This window comes from Balaenoptera ricei, chromosome 13, assembly GCF_028023285.1.
Source record: "Balaenoptera ricei isolate mBalRic1 chromosome 13, mBalRic1.hap2, whole genome shotgun sequence".
Taxonomy (NCBI): domain Eukaryota; kingdom Metazoa; phylum Chordata; class Mammalia; order Artiodactyla; family Balaenopteridae; genus Balaenoptera; species Balaenoptera ricei.
In genome coordinates, this window is record NC_082651.1 from 67,115,953 (window position 1) to 67,142,080 (window position 26,128).

Below are 26,128 nucleotides of genomic sequence, written 5' to 3' on the forward strand. Positions count from 1 at the left end.
ATTTTGCAGTGAAGGAACATTTTCCAGGAAGCATTCATGTGTATATTAATTGTTTGTACAGAGTCCTCAATCTTTGTATTGAGACCACACAAATCTCTCAGTCTTTGCCACCTATTAGGCATTTTTAAAAGCCAGGGGAAATGTATTGTTGTAAATATATATAAGACATTAGGCATACCTACTGGTTACAGACAATATTAAACACTAGAAATACAAGGATAAGTAAGACATAATCATAATAGTGACTGTCTTATTGACTATTTTCCATGTGCTTGGTATCATTTACATTGATTATCTCAGTTCATGCTTAGAGCAATCCTGCTAGGTAGATTCTGTTATTAGAATCCCCATTTTACAGATAAAGAGAGGGGAGAGGAGAAATAACTTTGTCCAAGGCCGTACAAGTATTTTTTGTGTGATTCTAGAATCTGTGCTATTATCGGGGAAAGTTTTGGGTATTATAGGAATACGGCGAAGGTGTATCTTACTTACCTTTTAGGGTTTTGACCCTGTCCTTAGAAAACAGAGCTGGAGATATAGCCTGGGTGCTAAGGTTTTATTGAATGGTACAAACCTACAGCAGCAGGAATGAAGGGAAAAGGGAAGTGAGGCAAGAAAAGAGAAGAGACATTATCAAGCAGGCGTTGTAGTTTAACTTGCAGGAAAACTGAGCTGCTTGTCTGGTCATGTGGTGTATCTTCTAGTCGGGCCATGTGAAACTACCGACTCTGGGAACAGTCCCACCTTCTCTCTCTTGTTGGTCAAAATTCACCCCTTAGGGCATTAACACAACCTGCGCAGGTGTTGACACAACCCTTGGGCAGCTGCTAGAGAAGCCAGATCCCATGCCCTGTGATGTAGCATCTCATCTGAGTCTGGAAATGGCTGGATGAGCCACAGTCACCATTGGTGTCTGGGGTTTGACACTTGGCTTCCACTGCTGTTGAAAAACCCTGCATGAGAGAGTTTCACAGTAGGGGGATGATGGGCTTTGACTGATGTGGTGAAAAGTGGAGGCTCAATTGTGAGGTGGCAGGAGGGAAGGCGGAAGACCAATCAGGAAGCTATTGTAATAGTTCTGCCAAGTGATGATAGTGGCTCAGAATAGAGAAATATTAGTAAAGATGGTGACAAGTGATAATCTTCAACATATATTTTAGAGATGAAGCTAGTTTAGTTAAAAATTAGGTAACAAACCGTGATTTGTAGATACATATATCTATGGAAACAGAATTTTCTGGGCAAGTTTTGAAAACTGAGACATTTCTGGGCATTTCCTTTTTTATGTTCAACTACCTGATCTTCTTTCCCTGCATCCTCATTGCAGGGTAGGTAACTCATCTTTCCAGCTTGCCCAGAAGCTCCATTGAGTATGCCACCTTAGGGTCCTTCTCAGACCCACACCAGGTTTATATTTCTATCTGGTACATCTTACTTTGCTTCCCTCAGGCCAGCTCTGGTTTACAGTATGCAATGGGTTTGAGGAAGAAAAAGAGCCTTTCAAATCTTCCCATTAGTGCTGCCATGTGCACTCTATTCCTCTTTCGGCACCGTTGACAGGCCCACTGGTGGTTGTGAGGTTGCCACAAGGGTGCCAGGCTGAGGGCTGTGCGGTGCTGAAACTCAGCCATGCTCTGCTTATTACACTGCATGCCTTTGCGTGGAGCTTTATTCACTCACAGGAAGAGTACTTTTTCCTTAATTCACCTGTAGGTGGTGCGTGGGCTACTAGAAGCTCCGTCTCTTCTTTTCTCATGGGATAAGTGTCTTGCTACTTTGGAGGAAAGTTACCCTGAATTCCAGACAGGGCTGGCCCTCCCCTTAATCATAGGACCAGAAATCATAGTACAGTTTTCCTGGATTGCAGATGAGGGACTTGTGACCTGAAGTTTTAAGTGTCTTTTTCAAGGTCCATGGCTAAGAGGTGATGGAAGGCAAATTAGAATCGAAATCCCATTTAATTTTTTCAGAAAGTATTTCTTTCTACTATAAACTGGCACTATGTACACTAGACAAAATATTTCATAATATTATATGCAGATCCCATCTTCAAGGATGTGACTGTCCATAAAGGGTGAAGGTATATGGTGTGTACCACACCACACCACAATAATTGTACCACATAGTGATTGCACATGATAGGTTCTCCATTCATATTTTTTAAATATTTGTTAAGGCAGCATTTATGTTATATAAGAAAAGAAATAAATGTATAAGCAAAGTATGTAGTATACATAAGTAGACATATACATATATACACACATACACACACACACTGCTTTGTGAAACATAATTTTCATTTACCTAACTCTTCTGTATCTTACAGAAATCTGTTTGGAAACTCTTTTGTACTACAAAGGAAAGAAAAAGCATATGTAATCAGCTAATAGAAGGGGAAAACTTTGGCAGCAGTTGTCAGTTTGTAGCTGAATACCAGGTCTCTATCAACTGTATGTTGGGGGCTTGATGGGGAAGGTAGTAAGAGAAGAGGTTTTCTGGTGTTTTCCTTGTGATGAGGATTGATTATAGTTGGAGTTATTTGGCAGCCATTCTGTTCTCTCCATTTCTAACTTTATTACCACTTGCTCTTTTCTATTGTTACTTTCCTTTTTACTTGCACTCTCCTTGGTCCTTCCTTCCTAATAAACAGGACTGTTTTCATTGCCATTACTACTATGAGTTTTTCAAAATATACTAGCACTGTATATGAACTTTTTCATTACCCACGTTAAGATTTAACATCAGTGAATCACGTTAGCATTTACTATCCATGTTTTAGGAGTTGATAATGTAGTTTGTCAGTTAGTCACAACCTTTTTCTCAATTGTACTTCTACTTAGTTCCCTCCTCATTAGCTTTATAGTGAACAGGGACAGAAAATATGGATGAAATATTAGAAAATAAAAAGGGGTAACTGAAACAGATGTCCTTGAACTATTAATACTGTCACACAGAAACAAGGACACTCTTCTAGCTTAAGTAACAAGTAGTCTTCATGATAGTTATTTTGCTCTACATTTACAGTAACTTTTAAAAATGTTATGCTGTATAACTTCTACACTTTTAAAACAGAGTATATATATTTCAACATATGGAAATCAATTAATTTAATAACCCGTACAAATAGACTAAAGAACCAAAAACCACATGATCATTTAAGCAGAGGCAAAAAAACAGTTGACACAATCTGACACCATTTCATGTTAAAAACACTCAATAAACTAGAAATGGAAGGGAACTTTCTCAATCTGATGAAGGGTGTTAATGAAAAATCCATAGCTAACAATGTACTTAATGGTAAAAGACTGAAAGCTTTTCCCCTAAGATCAGGAACAGGACAAGGATATCCACACTTGTCACATCTATTCAACATTGTACTGGAGGTTTTAGGTAGGGCAGTTAGGCAAGAATAAGAAATAATATCAGCCAGATTGGAAAGAAAGATGCAAAACTATTTCTGTTTTTCTTTTTTTTTTTTTTTCCACACACACACACTGTATTTTATTTTTACAAGAGATAAATAGACTGACACCAACCATTGTACATGGATGACCACAACAAAAGCAACAATGATTGCAATTACCAAACATGAAACACACTCATACTATGTCATAATATTGACATTCGGTCCAGTAATCCTCCACTGTAACAGCTCCTTTACTTTGCAGTGAAAATTGATTTGTATATTCTTTGCCTCTGAGTCCTTGTTGGATTTTTTTTTTTTTTTAATTCAGACAGAAAGTCACAAAAATTATACTCATCCTCATCAGTTCACTCAGTCCCATGTAATTAATTTTTTTTTTATCTTGATCTTTTGTTAGCACTTTTATGAGTTCATCAGTTTTTCATTAGAGTTCTGAAAATTCAGTTCTGCTTATTCATTCAGTTCAGCAGTACAGTCAGTTACCAGAAACCTGTACTTGTCAGAGTCTTTTCCATGAATTTCTTAAAGATGAAACCCTTTTATAGGAACATATTCGCAATAGCATCAGAGTACACACAGAACTGTCTGTAAATATTTCTGTTTTTCAATTGCAGTTACATATAGAAAATCCTAAGGCGTTCACCCACCCACACACACACGCACACGCACACACAAATTAGGGCTGATAAACAAGTTCAGCAAGGTTGCAGGACACAAGATCAATGTACAAAAATCAGTTGTATTTCTATACACTACCAATGAATAATCAAAAAATGAAATTAAGAAAACATTTCCATTTATAATAGAATCAAAAAGAATAAAATATTTAAGAATAAATGTAACAAAAGAAGTTTAAGATTTGTGCAATGAAACTTAGAAACCATTGTTGAAAGAAATTAAAGAAGGCCTAAATAAGTGGGAAGCTATTCCATATTCATGGACTGGAAGACAGTATTCTTAAGAAGGCAATACTCCCCAATCTACAGATTCACTATAATCTCTGTTAAAATTCCATTTTGACAGTTTTGCAGAAATTGACCAGTTTATTCTAAAATTGAGAGAGAATGCAAGAGACTCAGAATAGCCAGAACAATCTTGAAAAAGAACAGAATTGGAAGACTCACATATCCAAATTTCAAGACTTACACAAAGCAACAGTAATCAAGACAGTGTGGTAATGCCTTAAGGATAGACTTATATAAATCAATGGAACAGAATTAAGAGTCCAGAAATAAAACCTAACTTTTAATAAAAAAGGTGCCAAAACAATTCAGTGGGGGAAAGAATAGTCTGTTCAACAAATGGTTCTGGGACAACTGAATATCCACATGCAAAAGAATGCTTTTGCTTCTTATCTTATACTATATTTAGAAATTAACTCAAAATGGATCAAAGTCCTAAATGTAAGAGCCAAAATGATAAAACCTTTAGAAGAAAACATAAGTATAAATCTTTGTGACCTTGGATTAGGTAATGGCTTCTTAGATATGACACCTAAAGCACAAGCAACAAAAGAAAAATGGTAGATTAGATTGATCAAAATTTAAAATGTCTGTGTTTCAAAGCATACCACTAAGAAAATGAAAAGACATCTGACAGAATGGGAGAAATTATTTGCAAATCATATATCTGATAATTGTATATTTGACTGGTATCCAGGATATATAAAAAACTCTTACAAATCAATGATAAAAAGAACCCAATTTAAAAATGGACAATGAATTTGAATATATTTCTCCAAAAGAAAGATACACAGGTGGCCAGTAAGTACATGAAAAGATGCTTAACATCATTCATTATCAGGAAAACACAAATCAAAACCACAATGATATAACCATTTCATACCCAGTGGGATAGCTATAATTTAAAAGGTGGACCATTACAATTACTGGGGAGGATTTGGAGAACTGGTGAAAATGGAACTCTCGTACACTGCTGGTAAGGATGTAAATGGTACCGCCACTTTGGCAGTTTCTCAAAAGGTTAGCATAGAGTTACCATGTGACCCAGCAGATTCACTTCTTGGTATATACCCAAGAAAAGTGAAAACATGTTTACACAAAAACTTGTATGGGGCTTCCCTGGTGGCGCAGTGGTTGAGAATCTGCCTGCCAATGCAGGGGACGCGGGTTCGAGCCCTGGTCTGGGAAGATCCCACATGCCGCGGAGCAACTGGGCCCGTGAGCCACAATTACTGAGCCTGCGCGTCTGGAGCCTGTGCTCGGCAGCAAGAGAGGCTGCGATAGTGAGAGGCCCGCACACTGCGATGAAGAGTGGCCCCCGCTTGCAGCAACTAGAGAAAGCCCTCGCACAGAAACGAAGACCCAACACAGCCAAAAATAAATAAATAAATAAATAAAAATTAAAAAAAAAAAACAACACTTGTATGTGAGTGTTCATAGCACCATTATCCATAATAGCCAAAAAGTGGAAACAACCCAGTGTTCATCAAATGATGAGTAGATTTTTTTAATGTGGTATATCCATTCAATGGAATATTATTCAGCCATAAAAAGGAATGGCATACTGATACATGCTACAACATGGGTGAACCTTGAGAATGAAAGCCAAATGGAAGAAGCCAGACATAAAAGGCTGCATGTCACATGATCTCATGAATATGAAACATCCAGAATAGGCAAATCCCTAGAGACAGGAAGTAGATTAGTACTTGCCTAGTGAGGGAGAATAGGAAATTACTGTTAATGTGTATAGCGTTTCATTTTGGAGTCATGAAAATATTCTGGAATTAGGTAGTGGTGATAGTTTCCTACTTTGTGAACATAGTAAAAACCACTGAAGAGTACCTTTAAGATGGCAAATTTTATGGTATGTGAATTATATCTCAATAACAGGAAAATTAATTTTTAGAAATGTCTTAAAAGTTTATCATTTGGTCACCTTTGGAGGTTGCTATGACATGAACTCATTCTGCACACTGGTAAATTTATGGAAATAATTCTGTACTAACTGATAACAGAATGACCAAATAGCTCATGAAGGAAAGCTTTTTTTTTTAATGGTAGTTTTTCTGAAAATTGTAACTAATTAATGGTAGAATATCACTAATTTGCTATACCTACTGGAATAAGTAATGATAATCACTGGCTACTAATGAGGGAACTTGATGAATGGATCAGGCTGGTAATCTGTTTGATCCATCTTAACATTACTAAAAGACATTATGTGTCTCCTGCCTTCAGCCTATCAAATCAAACAAGGGAGATTTCTTTCTTGGTTGGGGTGGGGGATGGGTGCCCATTCACTTTGTAAAACAGTCCTCTACATTTTTGATAAGGTATGCCTCAGCAGGCATCCTCTTTCATCTCCAGACACTCCTCTGTTTTAAGTTTACTGCTTCTGGCAGTCTTTGTCAGAAAGTTTGGTTTAGGGCAAGATGGAGTTTGTGTTTTGATTTTTCTTTTCTTTTTATGTTTTTGTATGATTCTTGAGAGGCGATAGGGTCCTGGATGACGTTACCAAGTCATCTTGAACCTAAGGAGTCTTTGAGAACCAAGTCAATGGCCTAGGTGAGAGATAATCAAGACCTGAGCTAGGACAGAGGTGATGTTGATAGAGTAACAGGACAGAGTGATGTGTTTGGGGATATTAGGCAAGGCACACAGTAGGGACTTCATTAATGTTTGTTAACTGTTGAATGGACATAAGTGAGTTTGTCCAATTTTAGGGTTTTATTGCAATTATGGTATGAATTGTGCCAGTGTATCTGTGGTCCATTTCAAGAGTTACCACACATAAATTGAGTATCTGTGGTCCATTTCAAGAGTTACCACACATAAATTGAGTCAGTCATGTGCTTCTAGAGGAGAGGTTGCAAACTGGTGGCTGATAGGTCAAATCTGGCCCACAACTGTGTTTTATTTGGCTTCCACAATAGTTTTTTTTTTTTTCCTTTAATTTGTTGCCAACTTTTCAAAATAGATTTCACATAAAAGTTGGGGTTTCTGGCTTCTCTTGAGAAAGCAGAAGATCTGGCAACACTGGGCTTACATTCCCATCAAGGCAGCAACTTCAACTGAAGCTGAATAGTGACTGCATTAGACCCAATCCTCTGCTGCCTCTGTCACTCACTGCCCTTATGGGCGTTTGAGTTGTGATCCTTACTGCAGTAGTTTCAGGAAGCTATCTTCTAAATCCTACATTGTTACTTTTAACTACCTTTTTTCTTATATTGCTATTTAACACACCATATGACTCCTATCTAATTAGAATATAAGCTCTGTGTTAGCAGTAAGTGTGTGTGTTCTATTTCTGGACATTCTCCATGGGGTTGGTATAGGGCCTTACACACTATAGGGAAGTCAGTATATATTTATACATCTCTACTCTGATTTGGCAAGGTAATTGAGGAAGCCCAATATCCCATGGCTTTCAAGACATTTTTATGATGTAGGAAAGCGTCTTGACACATTGGTTTGGAAATAGATCTGCTTTATTATTACCATTTGAAGAAGTGATTCATGTTTATAGTTTTTTCTTCTTATTTCTGTGAACCAGTTGCCTCAGATAATCTTAGGGTTAAAATTACTTTGTTAGGTTACTGCAGTTGTGTGGTTAATAACATTTTGTATATGATATTAAATATTTTCTTGGCGATATTAATAATGTGGATCCTTTGAGTTAGGTCTGATAAGTATTTTCTCATAGGTAAATGATTACAGAAAATAAAAGGGAAGAGCTGAGCTCTTTCTTGGGATATTCATCATCAGAAATGATGTGGGAAAATGAATTTATTGTTTCTTTTTAAGTGTTATTTAATGATACAAGTACAAAGAGATAATGAAAACAGTTGCTGGTAATATTAGAAGTATAGGAAAAAGCTGTGTTGTGTGCATGTGGTTGGATTGTAGAGCTCAGTTTAAGAGGAAGTCATTGAGGTAATTACTATAAAGTTATTGAAAATTGTCTTCCTTTATGGACATAAACCACATCTTCTTTAGCCCCACACTAGGCAATCGGGTAATGATTTTGAATGTCTAGTTTGAACATTGTAAATGTTGGTTTCACACCATGAATATTTCTTAACCTTTATTGTGTATCTATTTTTACATTAGGTGAGAAATTCATCCACACTTCTCTTCAGTACATTGATCACAAGAATATTTGGAGTTAAAAGGGGAAAGGATGAACTTTCCAAAAAAAATAGGTAAGCTTCATCTAATGCTAACTTTACTTTTTTACAAAATATTGTCCTGGCCAAAAATAATTTTTGGAATTTTGCTTACTTTTATAGATTCATCTAGAGCATAAAACTATAAAAATACTATGGTAAATTAACCTATGCTGCCAAATTCTAAGCCCTTGGGCAAAAATATCTACTGTTTAATAAGTGGACCTTTCAAAGCAGCAAAAATATATATATCAGAGTAGCAAGGGCTGAAATGTAGAGCTTGTTTCTCAGTGCAACAGCTAAAGTTCGTTTTTTTGTTTTGTTTTGTTTTTGATTTACATCTTCTTCACGTATTCCTGAAATGTCCTATATTGCTTTTTCTTGATGTGTCATCACTTGCTAGCTTGTGCAATATCTTTGTTTTTATAGTAACTGGAAGTTTAAATGTTTATAGTACACTCATCGGGACATGTCCCAGATTACTTTTACATTAACCTCTAACCAAGGGGAGCAGTTACGGATGTTGGTCACACAGAATAAACAATGCTTTTTACTTTTAGGTCTTCGGTGTTATGTTTACTCTCTAAGACATTTTCCTCTTAAGGTTTTTTTTAACGTCTGGGAAAAAAACTTACTGAAATATTTTGATTATGAGTAATTTTTAGATACAATGAACAAGTTCTGTTTGTTTTTTAAAGAAGAGAAGCTTTGAATAGCTGTTTCTTTAGCACTTAGGAGGGTTTAGTGTTAGTCTAGTGGCTTGCAGTTGTTAACACTAGATGTCACTGTCGCTGCATGCTTAATCATTTCTTAACTTCATTTACTATATCTGATTTGGCCCAGTGGTCTTTCTCTTGATGCTCTAGAGATAAATCAGGCCCTATTCCTCTCCTGCCTAAAAAAGTTGATGATCACACTTTTTTTTTTTTAATAAATTTATTTATTTATTTATTTTTGGCTGTGTTGGGTCTTCGTTTCTGTGTGAGGGCTTTCTCCAGTTCCGGAGAGCGGGGGCCACTCTTCATCGCGGTGCGCGGGCCTCTCACTGTCGCGGCCTCTCCCATTGCGGGGCACAGGCTCCAGATGCGCAGGCTCAGTAGTTGTGGCTCACGGGCCTAGCTGCTCTGCGGCATGTGGGATCTTCCCAGACCAGGGCTCGAACCCATGTCGCCTGCATTGGCAGGCAGATTCTCAACCACTGCGCCACCAGGGAAGGCCCTGATGATCACACTTTTAAGTCAGGTTTTAAGCTCTTGTTTATTAAAATATATTTTCTTGTGATGGAACTAAGTCTTAGGAATGAGAAAATATCATGAAATAATTTTATGATGCACTGTTGGTAAATCTAATGAAATCTACTGGTAGTTCTGAATTGTTATTTAAATTGCTATTTATCACCCTATAAAATTCAATAAATATTTAAATGGAAAGCAGTTGGCTGTAAGTGTGAATTCCTTGAGTATACTAAGGAAATACTAGAGAGTTTTTTTTTTAGCTGAGTTGTATTTCTGATAATGGTAACATTATTCCTTTGAAAGGCTGATTGTAATTTTTACTATTTAGCTGGTTCCTAAATAAATTCTTCCTGTCACTAGTTTGAAATCACTAATATTTGTTTCTTTTTAGCTTTGCTTACTTTGTTAATAATTCAATAAAGTGCTGAGGTTTAAAACAGTTTGGTCATATTATAAGGCCATGATAAATAGTGCATAAATAAAATATGAGGTTATCAAACAAGTGAAATTAATGTTTAAAACTGAACTCGAAAATGAAGAAATGCTTTTTTTCCCTTTTACTTTTTATGAAGTGAGTGATTCTTGGATGTGTATACAAATTTTACTTTATACAGGAGAAAATGATCAGATTCATTTTATGTAGGTTGCATCTGAAGGAGGGTGGAAGAATGGCACAATGAAACCACACTGTTGTAATCTCTTTGCCACAGCTTGCTGATGTGAACCTCCATTATAAATTCATTCCTCTTAAATAGAAAAGGTTACAAAATATATAACTTTCCTAGAAAGAGGGAAATAGAATATTCATAATAATTGTCTTGAATAAAGCTGAAAAGTGAAATGAAGGTATTAAAAAGTTAATTATTTTTAATGTGATAAGCATTTTTGGTAAGAGTTTTTATTTCAATAACCTGAAGGTTAGTATATATCATTATATATACAAGGCTTCTGTTCTTTGTTTAACCCTTAAAGAGTATATTTCTCGGCAGCACCCACTAGATTTGCTCTGCAAAACCTTTAATGTCTTAAACTTGCCATTATTTGTAATGATTCTTCTAGCTGTAGTTTGTTTAATTATGTCACTTTTGGGTGAAATGTTTATATACCTGTCCGCTACAATATTAACTCCCCGTGGGCAGAGCCTTTTGCTTCTATTCTGTGTATGTATCATGGGCACTGTAAGAATGCTAGTAATAATGATGTCTTATTGGTTGGTTACTCAACCATTGAATAACTAAACTCAGCCAATGAGACCTCATAGGCCAGTGAAGTCTACTTTCACAGCCACAGATTGTTCTGCGCACAGTCTTGCAAATGTGCGCTCTTGATCAGAAGGGAACTGGACAGAAAAAGAACATCTGCCTTTCCCATCTAGTGGAAAAATAGTCTATCCTGGAGTAAACAGACTTGGTTTCTAAGCATTTTGCTACCACTGGAGATGACCTTAATAGACTCCCTTACCTGCTTTGCACTTCAATTTCTCCATCTATAGACCAGGAATAATAAGATCTGTGTTCTGTACTCATAGGGCTATAGGGAGAATAAAACAAACTAGTAACAGTTCATTTTCTTTTAAAATATTGGAAGTCCTATGCAATTAGAGATGTAGTTTGCTTTTTCTCTGTTACCACTTCTATTATTGTACTCATCTCATTGTCTTACAGTTCCCCTGTGCTTTTGGAGTACAGGGTCAGTATCTTATCCTTATTTTTGTATGCCTGGTGCCTAGCATAGTGTCTGGCATGTAATGGCCAGAAATACTTGCTTACTGAATAAGCAAATTTTGTTACTAGATGAGAGATGAGAAATCTGGTTTCTACTCCTGGCTTTGTTGCCATAGACCCGCCATAACCAACTGAAACAAATTAGTTAACCTCTCTGGGCCTTGGTTTTCTCCTCTAAGATAAGCGATTTGGACTATCCTTGAAGTCTCTTTATTTCTATCAAATACTAAGCTGGGCTTTACGTAATTGTTACTAGAATTATGAGTTTGGTAAACTGCTATGTTCCCAGTGCCTAGAACAGTACCTGCTTGGTAGTAGGGACAAGAAGTTCCCGTTTCATGTATAAAGAAAGGAGCAGAGGTTCTGCCTCCTCCCCATTTATAAGTATATCGAGTATGCTTGAAATGATTGGACTCTAGAGCTCACTATCCTTGTTCTAGATGTGTCTTTTGGATTATGAAGAATGAGAAAACATGTTTCACTTGTTTGTTTTAAATAATGGTATTACATTTAAATTTTCTAAAGCTCCTTTCCTTTCTATCTATTACCCCCGGACTGGCTTGGCCCGACAGAATGAGTAATTGATCCTTTGTATTGATAGAATCAGAAGCTACTCAGCTCTGTGATGTGGGGAGTGTGCTGGGCATTCCAAAATAGCCTCCATCTGCACTGTGAGTGGGCTCACCTTGGTAGTTCCTCATTCCTTACAGGGCAGGAGCTAAACCAGTGTGATCTTTAACTCTAGGTCTTTCCCTTTAGCCCCTTTTTGTTTTAACCTTCAACTGTTCTATTCCCAGGTAAAGGACAAATATCAATATACATGTAGTAGTCTGAAAAGCTTTATTTTAGACTTTGCCAAAGCTTCATACAGGTGCTCAGTGTACAGAGTGTTCTATAGCTCTTGTTCTCTCTTCATTTTAAATCAGTCAGCCAATAAGAATTCGTAAGCATTTGTCATGAACTCAATATTGACACGGTGGAGGAGTCCATGAGAAATATAAAAGGTGGACCTTGTTCAAGGAGCTTACGTTTCAGCTAGGGAAACGAGAATTGTCATCTGTTGTGAAGCAGATACAAATAGAAGACAACATACAGTAATCAGCTGCACAATGTGGTCTGAATAATGGCTGCGTTAGAAATTCACTAGTGGGAGAGTTGAGTGGAGCACTTGGGGGGACTGTGTTTCTTATAAAGCTTTGGGGATGAGTAGATTTGGGGTACATGGAAACAGGTAGGTTGAAAAAGAGGAACAAAAGAATAATAATCTTGTTTTCAGTGTTATGTACAATCTCAATTCTGTCTTGTTAGAGAGAGCTCATATTCAAATTAATAGCTTAGGATGATTTAATACAGTTTAAGAGGAAAATGTTTGTAAAAGGATCACCAGGTCCAAGTAAAATTATTTCTAATGACTATGTTAGGAGATGTTAAATTGTATTTGTTTTATTTTCCAGGGTACAAATAACAGAGAATTGCTTTAGTTATTTCCCTTAACGTCTTAGTGGTGTGAGTCTGGAAGGATCCTCTGAGCGACATCTAGTCTAGTCTAGCCCCTGCTTAGAGACAGATTTTGAAGCAGTTTCCAGACAGATTGGCTTCTCTCCTGTTCTTCATGTTTTCTAGGAAAAGAGATTCCACAAGTTTTTGTGGTTACCCACTCCATTGTTTAGGAAAGAATTGGATTCTCAAAACTGAAATTGGGAGCTGTAGGACAACTAGGTTTTTAAATTTTAGAGAATGTAATTATTAGAATTCAGAATAGCTTATTTGCTTTGAACTACATAGTAGTTTGTAGCAAGTGCCTATTTGGCCAAACTGAAGATCAGAATTTTCTTTTGACTGTGGCCAGGATAACCTTAACATCCTCAGACCCAATGGGTTCTCGTCTTCTCCATTTAACAAGCATTTATATTGCATTTTCACTCTGGGCCCTCTCTGCTGGGCACTGGGATCCAAAGATGAATCAGACATACTCTTGGCCCTAGGGAAACGGACAGTCTAAAGAAGAATATGGCAGTTACCTGCGGCGCTAGAGTCTCTGTTCCACTCGTGTAAAAGGAATGGAGAAGTTGTGAAGGGAGATGGCATATCCTTAGCGCCTATTTGCGTGCTTGGCATGTGCCAAATTCTTTATAAGTGTCTATTTTAGCCTTCATCACAGCCCTGCAGAGTGGATAGAGTCATTCTAATTTCACACAGGAATAAACTAGGGTTGGTGAGATTGAGTTATTTGCCCGAGGTCATACAGCCAGAAAGTGGTAGAACTAGAACCCAAATCCAGCTACATCTGCAGAGCACATGCGGATTTACCCACCAGCACACACAGCCCCTTATGAGCAGTGAGTCACTTTTGAGAGTGTGGCTTTAGATTTTACATCCTGAGACTGTGGGAAATGAGGCACTTCACCAAAGTCTCAGTGTGGAGCCAGGACTCTCACATGTTCCATGTGGCAAGTTGATTTTAAGACCTTTTTATTACCCCCAATAGGATATCAGTGTGGCCAGTAAGCCATTTATTTACCTCTATAAAACTCTGGTATTTGATGATAGTTTGGTGCTATGGGGAGAGGATTTGGGGGTTTTGTGATCATCTTTGTCTATTGTATGATGTCTTCTAGGCTTAACCTAATGTTTTTCCAAATCTCTGCTTATAATTTTCATTCATATATTTAATAAGGATTATAATAATAACCATTATTATATTAGTTTTTATATTTGAGAGGACATAAGTAGCCATCCAGTCCCATTCTCATTTTGCAGATGTGAAAATTGAGGTGCTCAAGGTCACACAGCTAGTGCTGGAAATAAAGTTAATGGTTACTTTTAGCTTACAGTAAGCTCAACTAGAACATTTAAAAATTTTAGCTGATTATTTATAAATGGAGTTTCTATTAGCAACAATAATACTAGTTTGGATTCAAATAATTTGAAATTAAGCTAAGAGCCCCAGTGTTTTGATACGGTCTGGAGGTATCATTCATGCGTCTTCCACAGTTGTTTACAGAACATTCGATCTGGTTCTTTAGGCAGAGTAGGTAAATGTGTATTCTTGGAGACTGAGAAGTTAAGTACAAGTCTTGTGTAACCCTTGTTGAGAAGTTCTTAAAATCAGAATTAAGTCTATTCTGACACTTTGGCCTACTGGAGAGTTTCATGTTTCAAGTTTTTGTTCATTCTTAGGTTCATGGATCACAGGTAGGAAAACCACAAATAAAAATTTTAACCAAAAAGAAGCTCTTAAAAAGAAATATGTTCATGAACTTGAAGTGGGAATTAGTCATTGTGTTCTTAAATATTGACTCTTGTGGGGACGAAGTAATCTTTGTTCCTAAGTACTGCTTCAGGCCATTGCCTTCTTTAATAACTAAGGCATTGTTGCTTTAGTTTGAGCATGTTCTATGGAATTTTGGCAATGCGTGCATCCTCTTTCTGCATCTCAGTAAAAGCATGAGTAAATATTTTTTCTTAGCTTTGGTATTTTTGTAGCTTACATTTTATAAGAACCAGACTAATATAATGTAATACCAGGATTACATAATTTAGGACGTCAGGATTTCTTCCAGGACTCTGAGATAAAGTCTTCATTTATCAGTGGTTTTACAAGCAGTATTTGTTGCTCATTCAATACCTGTAGAGAAATACCACAGAGCTCTTTTCCAAATGAGAAAATGGAGTCAAAGAGGTTAAAACCAGAGGGAACAGTTTCTTTAGAACTTGGATAATATTTCTTCTTTATTCAGAACTTGGTCCTTATAACTATTGATTTTAGTAATGGATAGTTTAGAAATTCCAGGAATTTTGAACTATTCTTGTTACACACCAAACTTTTAATAAAATACAATCAATAAAATTTTTTCATTGAATATTTGCTATGTGCCTTGCCACTCTAATATGTACAAAAGTAGTTTATGACATGGTCTTGGATTTCAAGGATTTTATCATTTACTGAGAGAGAAGACCAACATGTGAGCTAGCTTAGGAAAAATGAGTATCAAACTCTGATATTGTCAGGGGATGAGGGGGTCAGAGGAGGATGAGGTTGGGCTTTGTGCAGGAGTCAGGCTTAATCTGGATTTGAAAAAATGGGTAGGATTTGAATGGGTAAAGACGAGGATGTTGCATATAAGGTTATATAGGCATGAACAAAGATATCGAGATTAGAACACATGTTGTATATGTCTGAGAAAGTTAGAAGATAAACCAGACCAGGACTGAAAGCACATGATGGAAATATTCATCCGTTCATCCATTTAGTCATTTATTCCTAGAGCCAAGGATTCACTGACCATCTATTCTGTGTAAGCACTGAACCATGTTCTGGGGCTATATCAATGAGTAAAACAAGCCAAGGAGACTGGTTTGAATTTTACACAACATTATGAATCATTTATAAGTTTTAGTATTGGAGTATTCCATGATAAAGGCATTGTTTTAGGAATCAGTTGAGAAGTGATTGCATTCTGTGTCCCCCGCTGGTAGTATTGGAGAATATGATGCAAGACCCTGGAAGAAAGTTACTTAGGAATAACTGATACTCTCTGTAGATTATTAAAGCTCGGTTCCAGCTTGGTATGGTTTTTTTTCAGCATTTATTCTTTTTGTTACTTCTAAATTGAGTAGTGGCTATATTAGAGGGGAATATGCCTTATGTTTTAAGGATTACTAGCTTCCTTAAGATATTAAAAAGATATTTAGTGAAAAGTAAATTGTAAAGTCAAGTAAGTTTTGGAAATGCTGGATTAAATAAAAATTTCTTTATGACAGGACTTCTCAGAACATTTAATATGCTACAGTGGTTTTTGTGTCTCTTCAAGAGTGGGATATAACATGCAGTATTTCCCCAAGTTAAAGAACTTATATCTGGGGAATTTTTATCTGGGGAGGTCCACCAGATATAAATTTAAAATGGTATCCTGGCATGTAGTAGGTGGTAAATAAATATGAATCAATGAAAATTTCATAATTTTAGACCTTTTAAAATCTTATATTTAAAGTGCCTCTTTGGGGACTTCCCTGGTGGCACAGTGGTTGAGAATCTGCCTGCCAATGCAGGGGGACACACGTTCAAGCCCTGGTCCAGGAAGATCCCACATGCCTTAGAGCAACTAAGCCCGTGCACCACAACTACTGAGCCTGCGCCCTAGAGCCCGCGAGCCACAACTACTGAGCCCGCGCATCACAACTACTGAAGCCCACACGCCTAGAGCCCATGCTCCGCAACAAGAGAAGCTACCTCAATGAAAAGCCTGCGCACCACAACAAAGAGTAGCCCCCGCTCGCCACAACTAGAGAAAGCCCATGTGCAGCAACGAAGACCCAACGCGGACAAAGATAAATAAATAAATTTATTTTAAAAATTTAAAATACATAAATAAAGTGCCTCTTTGGGAGAATGAACTTTATATCCTAAATCAGTTTCTTCTACCATTTTGTCAGAAGAAGATAACGTCCATTTTCCCAAAGCCTTGATCATTGATAATGGGGGAAATAGGGCCTACACCCTGGTTGATGAACTGATCAGCAAGGTCAGTACCAAGCCCATCAGGGTGTGATGTATGTGTGTGTGTGTGTGTGTGTGTGTGTGTGTGTGTGTTGGAAAGGCAGGTAGGGAGAGGGGAACAGAACAGTAGCCAGCTCTGAAATATAATAGGTAAGGCCTTAGGATCTACTAGGACGGCTGAGTTCTGTACCTTTGGTCTGTATGTCTTGCTAGCAGCATACCCTGTTGTTGTCCTTCATCTCCCAAATAACAGCTTCATTTGTTAATATTTAAACAGAGGCTTGAAATAATTCAGACTTGAAGCAGTTAGAATGCTTTTGGCTGCAAGTAGCAGAAAACCCAAATCAAAATTTAAAGAATAAGGAAAAGTTATTATCTCACATATAACCAAGAAGTTTTAAGGGGGATTGATTCGTTCCAGGTTGATGATGTCATCAGAGACCCAGGTTCTTTCAGTTTTTTGCTGTGCAATCCTGGATGTGAAGGCATTGGCCTCAGGCAAGTGTCCTTCATGGTTTCAAGATGGCCACAGTTCCAGCCATCACATCTAGATGTAGTAGATGCAATATTCAGTGGCCTTGTGGCATCCCTATTTGTTTTTAAGAATGACAGCACCACCTCTTGTATGTGTTCCCATGCTGTCAACTCCACACTCTACAGACTTTCCTTAACATCTTTTTGGCAGAGTTAACATCTTAGTATGCCCCAGCTTATCCCTGACAAGGGAAATGGATCCACCATAATTAGCTTAGACTAATTAGGATTCTCCAGTTGGATCTGGGGTTGGTGTCAGCCCTCCCTGAAACATATGACTACTCAGAGAAGGGTGAATACCCAACCAAAGTCAAATACTGTTAAAGGAAGGATGGGATGAGGGAATGGATTTTTGTTAGGTGACTAATGATGTCTGCTGCTACATTCTTCTAGGCTATCTCAAAAGCTGTGAAAATGTTAGGAAGATAAATAATAATATATGTAGTATTTAACCTAATAGGAAAGTGTATTTTTTTCCTTTATTTGTGCAATTCCTCCATATAATTTTTAAAAGATATGACGTAATAAAAGTGTCTGGATATGTTGTTCTGTATAATTCGCTTCTGAAGGCAAGCCTTCATTATAAAATTCTCGCTCAGGAACAAAGTTTTGTCTTCACACATGAAAAAAGTTTTGTAGAGCTTTAAAATAGAGATGCTGAATAAAATACAATGACTTTCTAAGTCAGAAAATGCTGCTCTGCAATATGAAATATCTCCCTGATTCATAGCTAATCTCTAACAAGCTAACAGAATGTTAACATTGTTTTTTATTATAAACTCTAATTCACTTTGGAATTTGACCAATGTATATTACAACATTGATTTTGTTATTGTAGGGCCAAATGGTGTGAAGTCAAATGATTTTTCTAAGTTTATTGGAATTGGTACTTAATTAATTAACCCAAAATCCCTATTCTATTTAAATTGAGCATAGTATTTTAATGTCGGGGCCTCTGAATTCAAATTAGGCCAACTGTCTTGAACAATCTCTCTTTCTCTATCTGCCAGGTTTTTTTCTTTTCTGTCTTTCCAAACTGTTAGCGTTTTATTCTGTACAAACTGCCTTTATAGAAGTGGAACAAGAGTCTGTCTAGGTCAGGGCAGACCAGCCCGGCTCAGCAGAAGATGGGGTCAGACTGGCTACATTTGACAAGGATCAATAAGTCTGATCCAGGTGCTAAATCTTGGAGGTCTAGAATTTTCTTTTTTTTTTTTTTTTTAAATAAATTTATTTATTTATTTATTTATTTATTTATTTTTGGCTGTGTTGGGTCTTCGTTTCTGTGCGAGGGCTTTCTCTAGTTGCGGCGAGCGGGGGCCACTCTTCATCGCGGTGCGCGGGCCTCTCACTGTTGCGGCCTCTCTTGTTGCGGAGCACAGGCTCCAGACGCGCGGGCTCAGTAGTTGTGGCTCACGGCTCCAGTTGCTCCGCGGCATGTGGGATCTTCCCAGACCAGGGCTCGAACCCGTGTCCCCTGCATTGGCAGGCAGACCCTCAACCACTGCGCCACCAGGGAAGCCCTAGAATTTTCTACTCTATAAACACATTCCTAGAGCCATCCATTGCTCCTAATACATCTTTGTCTTTCTTCTGTTTATCTCTATGATGACTCTTGTGAACAACTGATTTAGATACATATAAATGGTCAGTTACACACTTCCTCCCTTTAATTCACTTGATCCCCATTTTCACGCCCTACAATCCAAGCCCTCCTTCTAGGCCACTGGTTTCATTTTTATAGTTGGTGGTCTGTTTAGATGGTCCAACATTTTTTTTTCTTCATCATTTATTCAACAAACATGCTTACTACGTTCAAGACTGAGCACTGAGAGGAGTATAGACATTTATAAAATATGGTCTATGTATTTGAAGAATAGTGGAAGAAGTGAGCTAAGACTTCAACTCAACTGTAATGCAAGGTGGAAAGCCATGAGTACTCTGTTAGCTCCTTTCCTCTCTCTTGGGGGGAGAGCCTGCATGTGCCACTCCTCCCATTTCCTCTCTTCCCTGCCACTGCGTAAGTGCGCCTCTGCAGAGCTCACACTTTTCACACACTCATCCTTTCTAGACCCTTCCTCCTTCCCATCCCAGTTCTTCTACCATTTAGGCAGGAAAGACTCATGCGACCATTTCTTTATCTTGCCTTTGTTCTATCTGTGGGACAAGCAATGATTCAGATCATGACCAGTAAACAAGAGGGCAGTATTAGTGATATGCCTCCCCTATCTGTATTTGGAAATGAAATTCTCTGTACTAATAGAACAGTGTCACTGGCCTCTGACGGTGGTGAACGCCCCCTTTTTCCCAGAAACACACCACAAGTCATCATCTCTGTCTCCTTTCTGCTTTTAATTAAGCCAACTTAATTTTCCTTAAGCGTCAACATTTTAGGGAAGTGAAAGAGAACTTCTCTTTCAATGGTGTTCTCTTGCTTCGATTAGTTACTAATACTGCAATAACATAGGCTTTAACATTTTATCATTGTAAAAGTATAGTGTTTCAAAGGGGAAGTAAATATATTTTCTGTGGGTTATCTGCAGTGCCACCATTTATAATATTTATGTCTTTGGAAAACGTATTTCAATTGCCAAATGATCATTTATAAGTTGTAGCCCTTTCTACAGATGGGCATATCATTCTCAAATACTTGCTTGTTCTTTTTCTTCATGTTTTCAGCCCTGACTGCCTTCAACATTGTGCTGCCATGCACTGCCAAACTGGTTGGTTCACCCATGAAAGTTGAATTCCAGGGGATTCATGGCATTTTCTATGGAGGTTTCTTTCTCTGGAAATCTCTTCTTGCCCCCACCCCTAATTAAATTGAAATGTAATGATTTTTCTTGGTTTTGTGTACCACTCTTTCTAGCATTTTTTAAAATTTATTTATTTTTATTTATTTATTTTTTTGGCTGTGTTGGGTCTTCCTTGCTGTGCGTGGGCTTTCTCTAGTTGCAGCGAGCGGGGACTTCTCTTCATTGTGGTGGGCTTCTCATTGCAGTGGCTTCTCTTATTGCATAGCACAGGCTCTAGGTGCACGGGCTTCAGTAGTTGTGGCACGCGGGCTCAGTAGCTGTGGCGCACGGGCTTAGTTGCTCTGCGGCATGTGAGATCTTCCCAGACCAGGGCTCGAACCCGTGTCTCCTGCATTGGCAGACGGATTCTTAACCACTGCGCCACCAGGGAAGTCCCTCTAGCATTTTTAAGTAACGTTCCTTATGATGGACAAATCATGGTTAACTTAATAATTCTCTTACTATTAAATATTTAATTTTCTCCTAGTTTTTAAAATATTTTTAATAATGGCTTGGTGAGTATCTTTATTTTAGGAAGTGTTTTAACATGTAGGGTTATTTCTTATGGATAGATTCTCCTTGGTGTGATTTCTTGGCAACAAAGTAATATAGCTAGTCTTCAGATTCTTTTTATATATTGTCAGATTTCTTGATAAATTAATCTTGAAAAAGTTTCCCCTTGTCACCTTCTTACTCAGGAATTTTCATTTGTTCTCTGTTGCCCATGGTCTAAGGTCTCTGCCCCTTTGATTAGCCTTTGTGCTTTTTTTTTTTTTTTTTTTTTTTTTTTAACAGGAAAGAGCAAGTCCTTTTTTACTCCTCCAGCTTTTTTTTTTTTTTTTAATTTTTTTTTTTTTTAATTTTATTTATTTATTTATTTTATTTTTGTTTGTGTTGGGTCTTCGTGTCTGTGCGAGGGCTTTCTCTAGTTGGGGCAAGCGGGGACCACTCTTCATCGCGGTACGCGGGCCTCTCACTGTCGCGGCCTCTCTTGTTGCGGAGCACAGGCTCCAGACGCGCAGGCTCAGCAGCCGTGGCTCACGGGCCCAGTTGCTCTGCGGCATGTGGGATCTTCCCAGACCAGGGCTCGAACCCGTGTGCCCTGCATTGGCAGGCGGACTCTCAACCACCGCGCCACCAGGGAAGCCCCAGCCTTTGTGCTTTTTGTTAAACCTTCTTTTGTTTTGTTTTAACCAACTCTCTACCATTGAGCATTTACAGTCCATCTTATTTTTCCACACTATGCAAAGTGGTACAGGGAATAACCTCATACATTTTAGCTTTGCCCATGTTTTTCGGATTATTTCTTTGGGATAAATGATCAGAAATGGAAGCAGAGTTAAGGAATATAAACATTCCATGAAACTGATAGCCAGACTTCTTTTAAATAAGATATCAATTTACAAATTTGCCAGCACATATAATCTTTCTAGTAGTGGGTATTATTCTTTTTTTAATGCAAATTTAAAAGAATGTGTTTGGGGGGGGAATTACCATGTTGTTTCAATTTATATTGCTTTTCTTACTAATAAGGTTGAACATTTGCCCACATTATTTGTTGGTTAATTGTATTTTCTTCAGCTTAGCTTTCAGGGCCCTATATAATTTGAACCTGCCCTTTTCACCTTATCTCCTGTTAGTCAAACCCACAAATATTTATTAAACTTCTACCAACAAATACATATACTCTAATCAAGCTAATCTTCCTACCATTCCTTTGAGATTTTCCTTTTTGTTGCTTTTATTCATGCTTTTTCTGCTCCTAAAATGCTTGTCCCTTCTCATCTACTTACCGTATGCTGATTTTTCCCATCCTTTGAGATTCAACCTGTTATCTTTTTTCCTCTAGGAAGTTTTCCCTGACCTGACTATGGCTTCCTTGAGAGCAGGGCCTGTGTCTGGTGCCCGTTTTGGCCCCAGTACCTTGTAAAGGGTCTGCCTTACATAGGAGGCAAAGAAATGATCTATTGATGTTGCTAAGAAAATGCATGTTGAGTTAGGCAGCTCTAGATTTAACTTCTGGCTCTAACTTTGGGCAAGTTTAGTCCCTTGAGCCTCACTTTCTTTATCTCAGCATCATCGTATACTGGGGATGATACTAGGATCTGCCTCCCAAGTTGCTGTGAGGAGTAAGCATGGTAATGCTCATAAAGGGCCTGGTGTAGTGATGCTTGGTGTATAGGAGGCTCTCTTTCAGTGAGAATTGTTTTTAAATTAACTGAACGAATAAACTGGTCATCCCAGCACTCACTGGTCTCCATTTCCTTAGGCCTCTTCCTGCTGTACCCCAAATGATGTGTGCCGTCTCTTTCTTGTGTTGGTACTGCTTCTTATGAATTAGTTAGGTACTCTCAAATCAATTCCAAGTTCTTAAGGGGAGGGATTGTGTTTTAAGTTTGATGTATATCCTAAAGCACACTGTGTAAATACAGATTGGTTAGGTATAGCTGAGTAGCTTTGGTAGCAGTGAAAACGAGGGCAAGGCAGTGATGAAGACCTCATTTTCTGTTTTTTTACTGGACCTTTGCTAGAAGAAATTATTTCTCCTAGGGCCTTTAAGAAATGTTTACTTTTGTTGCTTGTTCAGCCAAATGGAGTTAGTTATTCAGTAGAAAATGGTAAAAATATCCAAATAACACCACTGGATTTCACTTTTCCATATAGTGTTTCAAAGTGTTGTATTCATTAATATTTGTGAGAAACCTATGGTTAATACCACAAGAAGTCATAAACTAAACCAGATTTCCCCCCTTTTTAACTTTCACATGGCTTGGATTAACAACAGTGTTACTCCCTAATTTACACCTGGGATTTAAAAACCCTTCTCAAAATGCTGAAACAATGACTCATATTTAGTCACCATGTGACTGGGTTATTTTCATTTATTGAAAATATAAACAACAAAAAACATCCTGGATAAAGAGCTCCATGTATTTTTAACTAGTGACAGATGCTATGATCAGAATTTCTACTTAAGTCAGGCATTTTTGACATACACCTCAAGCCTCGCAATTAAGCTTTATGCCTTTCCAAACATAACAGTTAACCAATAAACCAAAATATCAGCCTGGTCTGGCTTAGCTCAGCGGTCTTTTGATTTCTTCCAGTCTGTTTGATGTGGAGGCTTATTGAGATTTATCTATTGAGCTGTTCATAGTTTGTAGGGCTGAGAGCACTGGTTATATTATATAAGATTCCATTAGTGACAGTAGAGTGTAGACAGTCTCTACAGTGTAGATAATTTAGTCAGTTGTGCTGGTCATGGTTTTGTTGAAATTTTTAAGACTTTTGTCAAGATTTTTTTTTATTAATTCTCAGTGATTTTCGTTATTTCCCAGTTTATACTGTGAGCCTCAAAACAGATGTAGTTTGATTGGTTCAATTTAGTAGAAAGTTTTTAAACTTTCAGTAGAAATCTCTATGTAGATTGAAAACTTTTCCACTTATTTGGACCAGTTTATCCACAAGGGAAATAAAAATTAAAAATATACAGTAATCAATTATAAACACTTGGTATATGGGGAGTCAGATATCATTCCATTGTATTGTTTGTGAAGGTAATAGCATCAGTATACCCAACTTTATAACATAAAAGCTGCAAAGGACTTTCATATACTTATGTCATGTAATCCTTGTTTGGAATACTCAGTAAGTATTATTGTCCTCATTCTAAATAACGCACTTGGAATTTATATTATTAATTTGCTACATGTCTCATATCTAGTATGAAGCAGAGCTGGTGGTCAAATTCAGATATGACTCCTAATCCAGTTATTTTTCCATTACATTAAAGCTTTTTGTTCTGTAATATACAATATTTCTAAAAGTAACAATGTCCTGCCAAACAGCTTTCCACTGGTTTTATCACATCCTCTTTCCTAAGAAGTAGATTAAAATTACTGGTATTTACCCTGCTGGAGATAAGAAAGTAAGATCATATTGGAGAAATAATAAAACTTATTCATTCTTTCTGCCTCAGTTGCCACATGTATCGAATGGGGGAAACAACTAGCACTCACCTCACAGGGCTTTGGGGTGGAGTAAGTGAATTAATACATGCAAGGGGACTGAGTGCCTGGCATAGAGTAAATAATACATTTTGCTATTATTGCCATTCATTTACTCAGCAGTGTTTATTCACCCGTTGCTACACGCCAGGTAATGTGCTAGGCGTTGAAATATAAATGAGTCAAAGTCTTTTCCTTTAAGGGTCTCACAGTCAAGGGAAGGAGACATACAGGAAAGTACACACCGTTGGCATGAATGTTCTGTATAGAGGCATGCAAGGAGAGATTTGGAAGCGCAGAGTAGGAATGGGTACCTGCTGTCAGAGGAGGCTTCCTATAAGAATCAGGGCCTGAGCTTGAAGGATAAGAAGTTAGCCAAGAAAACAGTAGAGGAAGAAAAGGGAACCAGGAGGACAGATGACAGTGGTAAAAGGTTGGTGTGAACACGTTTGTTCAATGCAGGATTTCTTGAAGACTCTAATATGCTGATAGGTATTGTGACTTTCCAGTCACAGTATAGTTACTCGCTTAAAATGTTGAATTATGGAATCCTTTTTATGGAGTAGTTTACGAAGAACTATGTTTTAAGGAACACACTTTGGGAAACTCTGGATAAACTGGGTGGTGAGAGGTGAGTGCAGGTCAGAAAGAGGGTGGGCAAGGACAGTGGAGAAGGGCATGTTGATTAGAGATATTAAGACAGTCAGTTTAACAGTATTTAATGAAAAATGAGGAGACCACAGAAGAGGAAAGATAATGAGATGATGGCAGATTTGGGGCTTGGGACAGTGTCTGGGGCTGATGGTGCCATTTACAGAGGTGAAGATTTAGGAGGAAAAACAGATTGGTGATGGATGGGGGAGATACTGAGTTCAGTTACTGTATCTGTTTTGAGATGCCTGAGGGACATCCAATGGAACATACTCATCAAGTAGTCCAATATCCTAGGTCTGGAGCATATGAATGAGCTCTGGGCTGGACAAAGGAGTTGTCCGTGAGAGATGGTATTTTATGCCAGAAAGTGAATGAGAGAACCCAGACGGGTGAGGATAGGCTCCTGGGGGCATCACTGTTTAAATGATGTGTGGAGAAAGAGGATCTCTCAGCAGAGATTATTTCGACAGTCTGATATTCTTTGGGACATGTTTGTCAGTTCCCCTGTGCCCCCCTTTCAAGGTCCATGAGTATTTTGTTTTGTTTTGTTTTTTTGGAAAGTGTCTGACTCCACCCATGCAGGAAATCTACTCTGTGGGCCACTCCTCCCAAGAATCTGGGTAGTTGTAGAAAGAGGCACTTCACCCACACCCTAAGCTCTCTGCCGTGAGTGAGATATCCCGCCCAACCCTTCTGAGCCCAGAGGGGGAAGGTGGAGCCATGTTGCACTGTTAAGTTTTTGAGTGTGAGGTCCTTCAGTGTAACTGGAAAAATCGTGAAAGAGAAGTATTCCACTGGATTAAACAAGTTCAATGGATTTTAATTTTCCTGATAAACTATTATTAAGAAATTGTTTTGGAGATTTACTCTCTGAGTAGGATTAGCTAACCTACATTTTTCATTTGGATAAGTGATTCTTTAATTAGAAACCAAGATTTAGGGAATAGTTTCTCATTGCTTTATATAGTGTAGAGAAGGTATGTGAAAATGCCAAATGAAGGTTTTCCTCCTGATAGCGAGAAGCAGGGAAAACAAGAGGAAATTATGATATGTTAAGGGAAAGGATTCTGTTCATCCAGCGTGCCTGCTTTTATCTTCAATTCTGGAAGTCTCTGCTGGCAGTT

At 37.8% G+C, this 26,128-nt stretch overlaps 1 protein-coding gene across 3 annotated transcripts in view; it reads left to right on the plus strand.

Annotated features, from left to right (window-relative positions):
• THADA (THADA armadillo repeat containing) overlaps window positions 1-26,128 on the plus strand; it is a 318,133-nt gene that overhangs the window by 89,668 nt on the left and 202,337 nt on the right. For all 3 annotated transcript variants that reach the window (XM_059943471.1, XM_059943473.1, XM_059943474.1), the window contains one exon: window positions 8,500-8,591. In XM_059943471.1, the coding sequence (XP_059799454.1) occupies window positions 8,500-8,591 (92 nt within the window). The remainder of the gene's footprint in view (window positions 1-8,499; window positions 8,592-26,128) is intronic.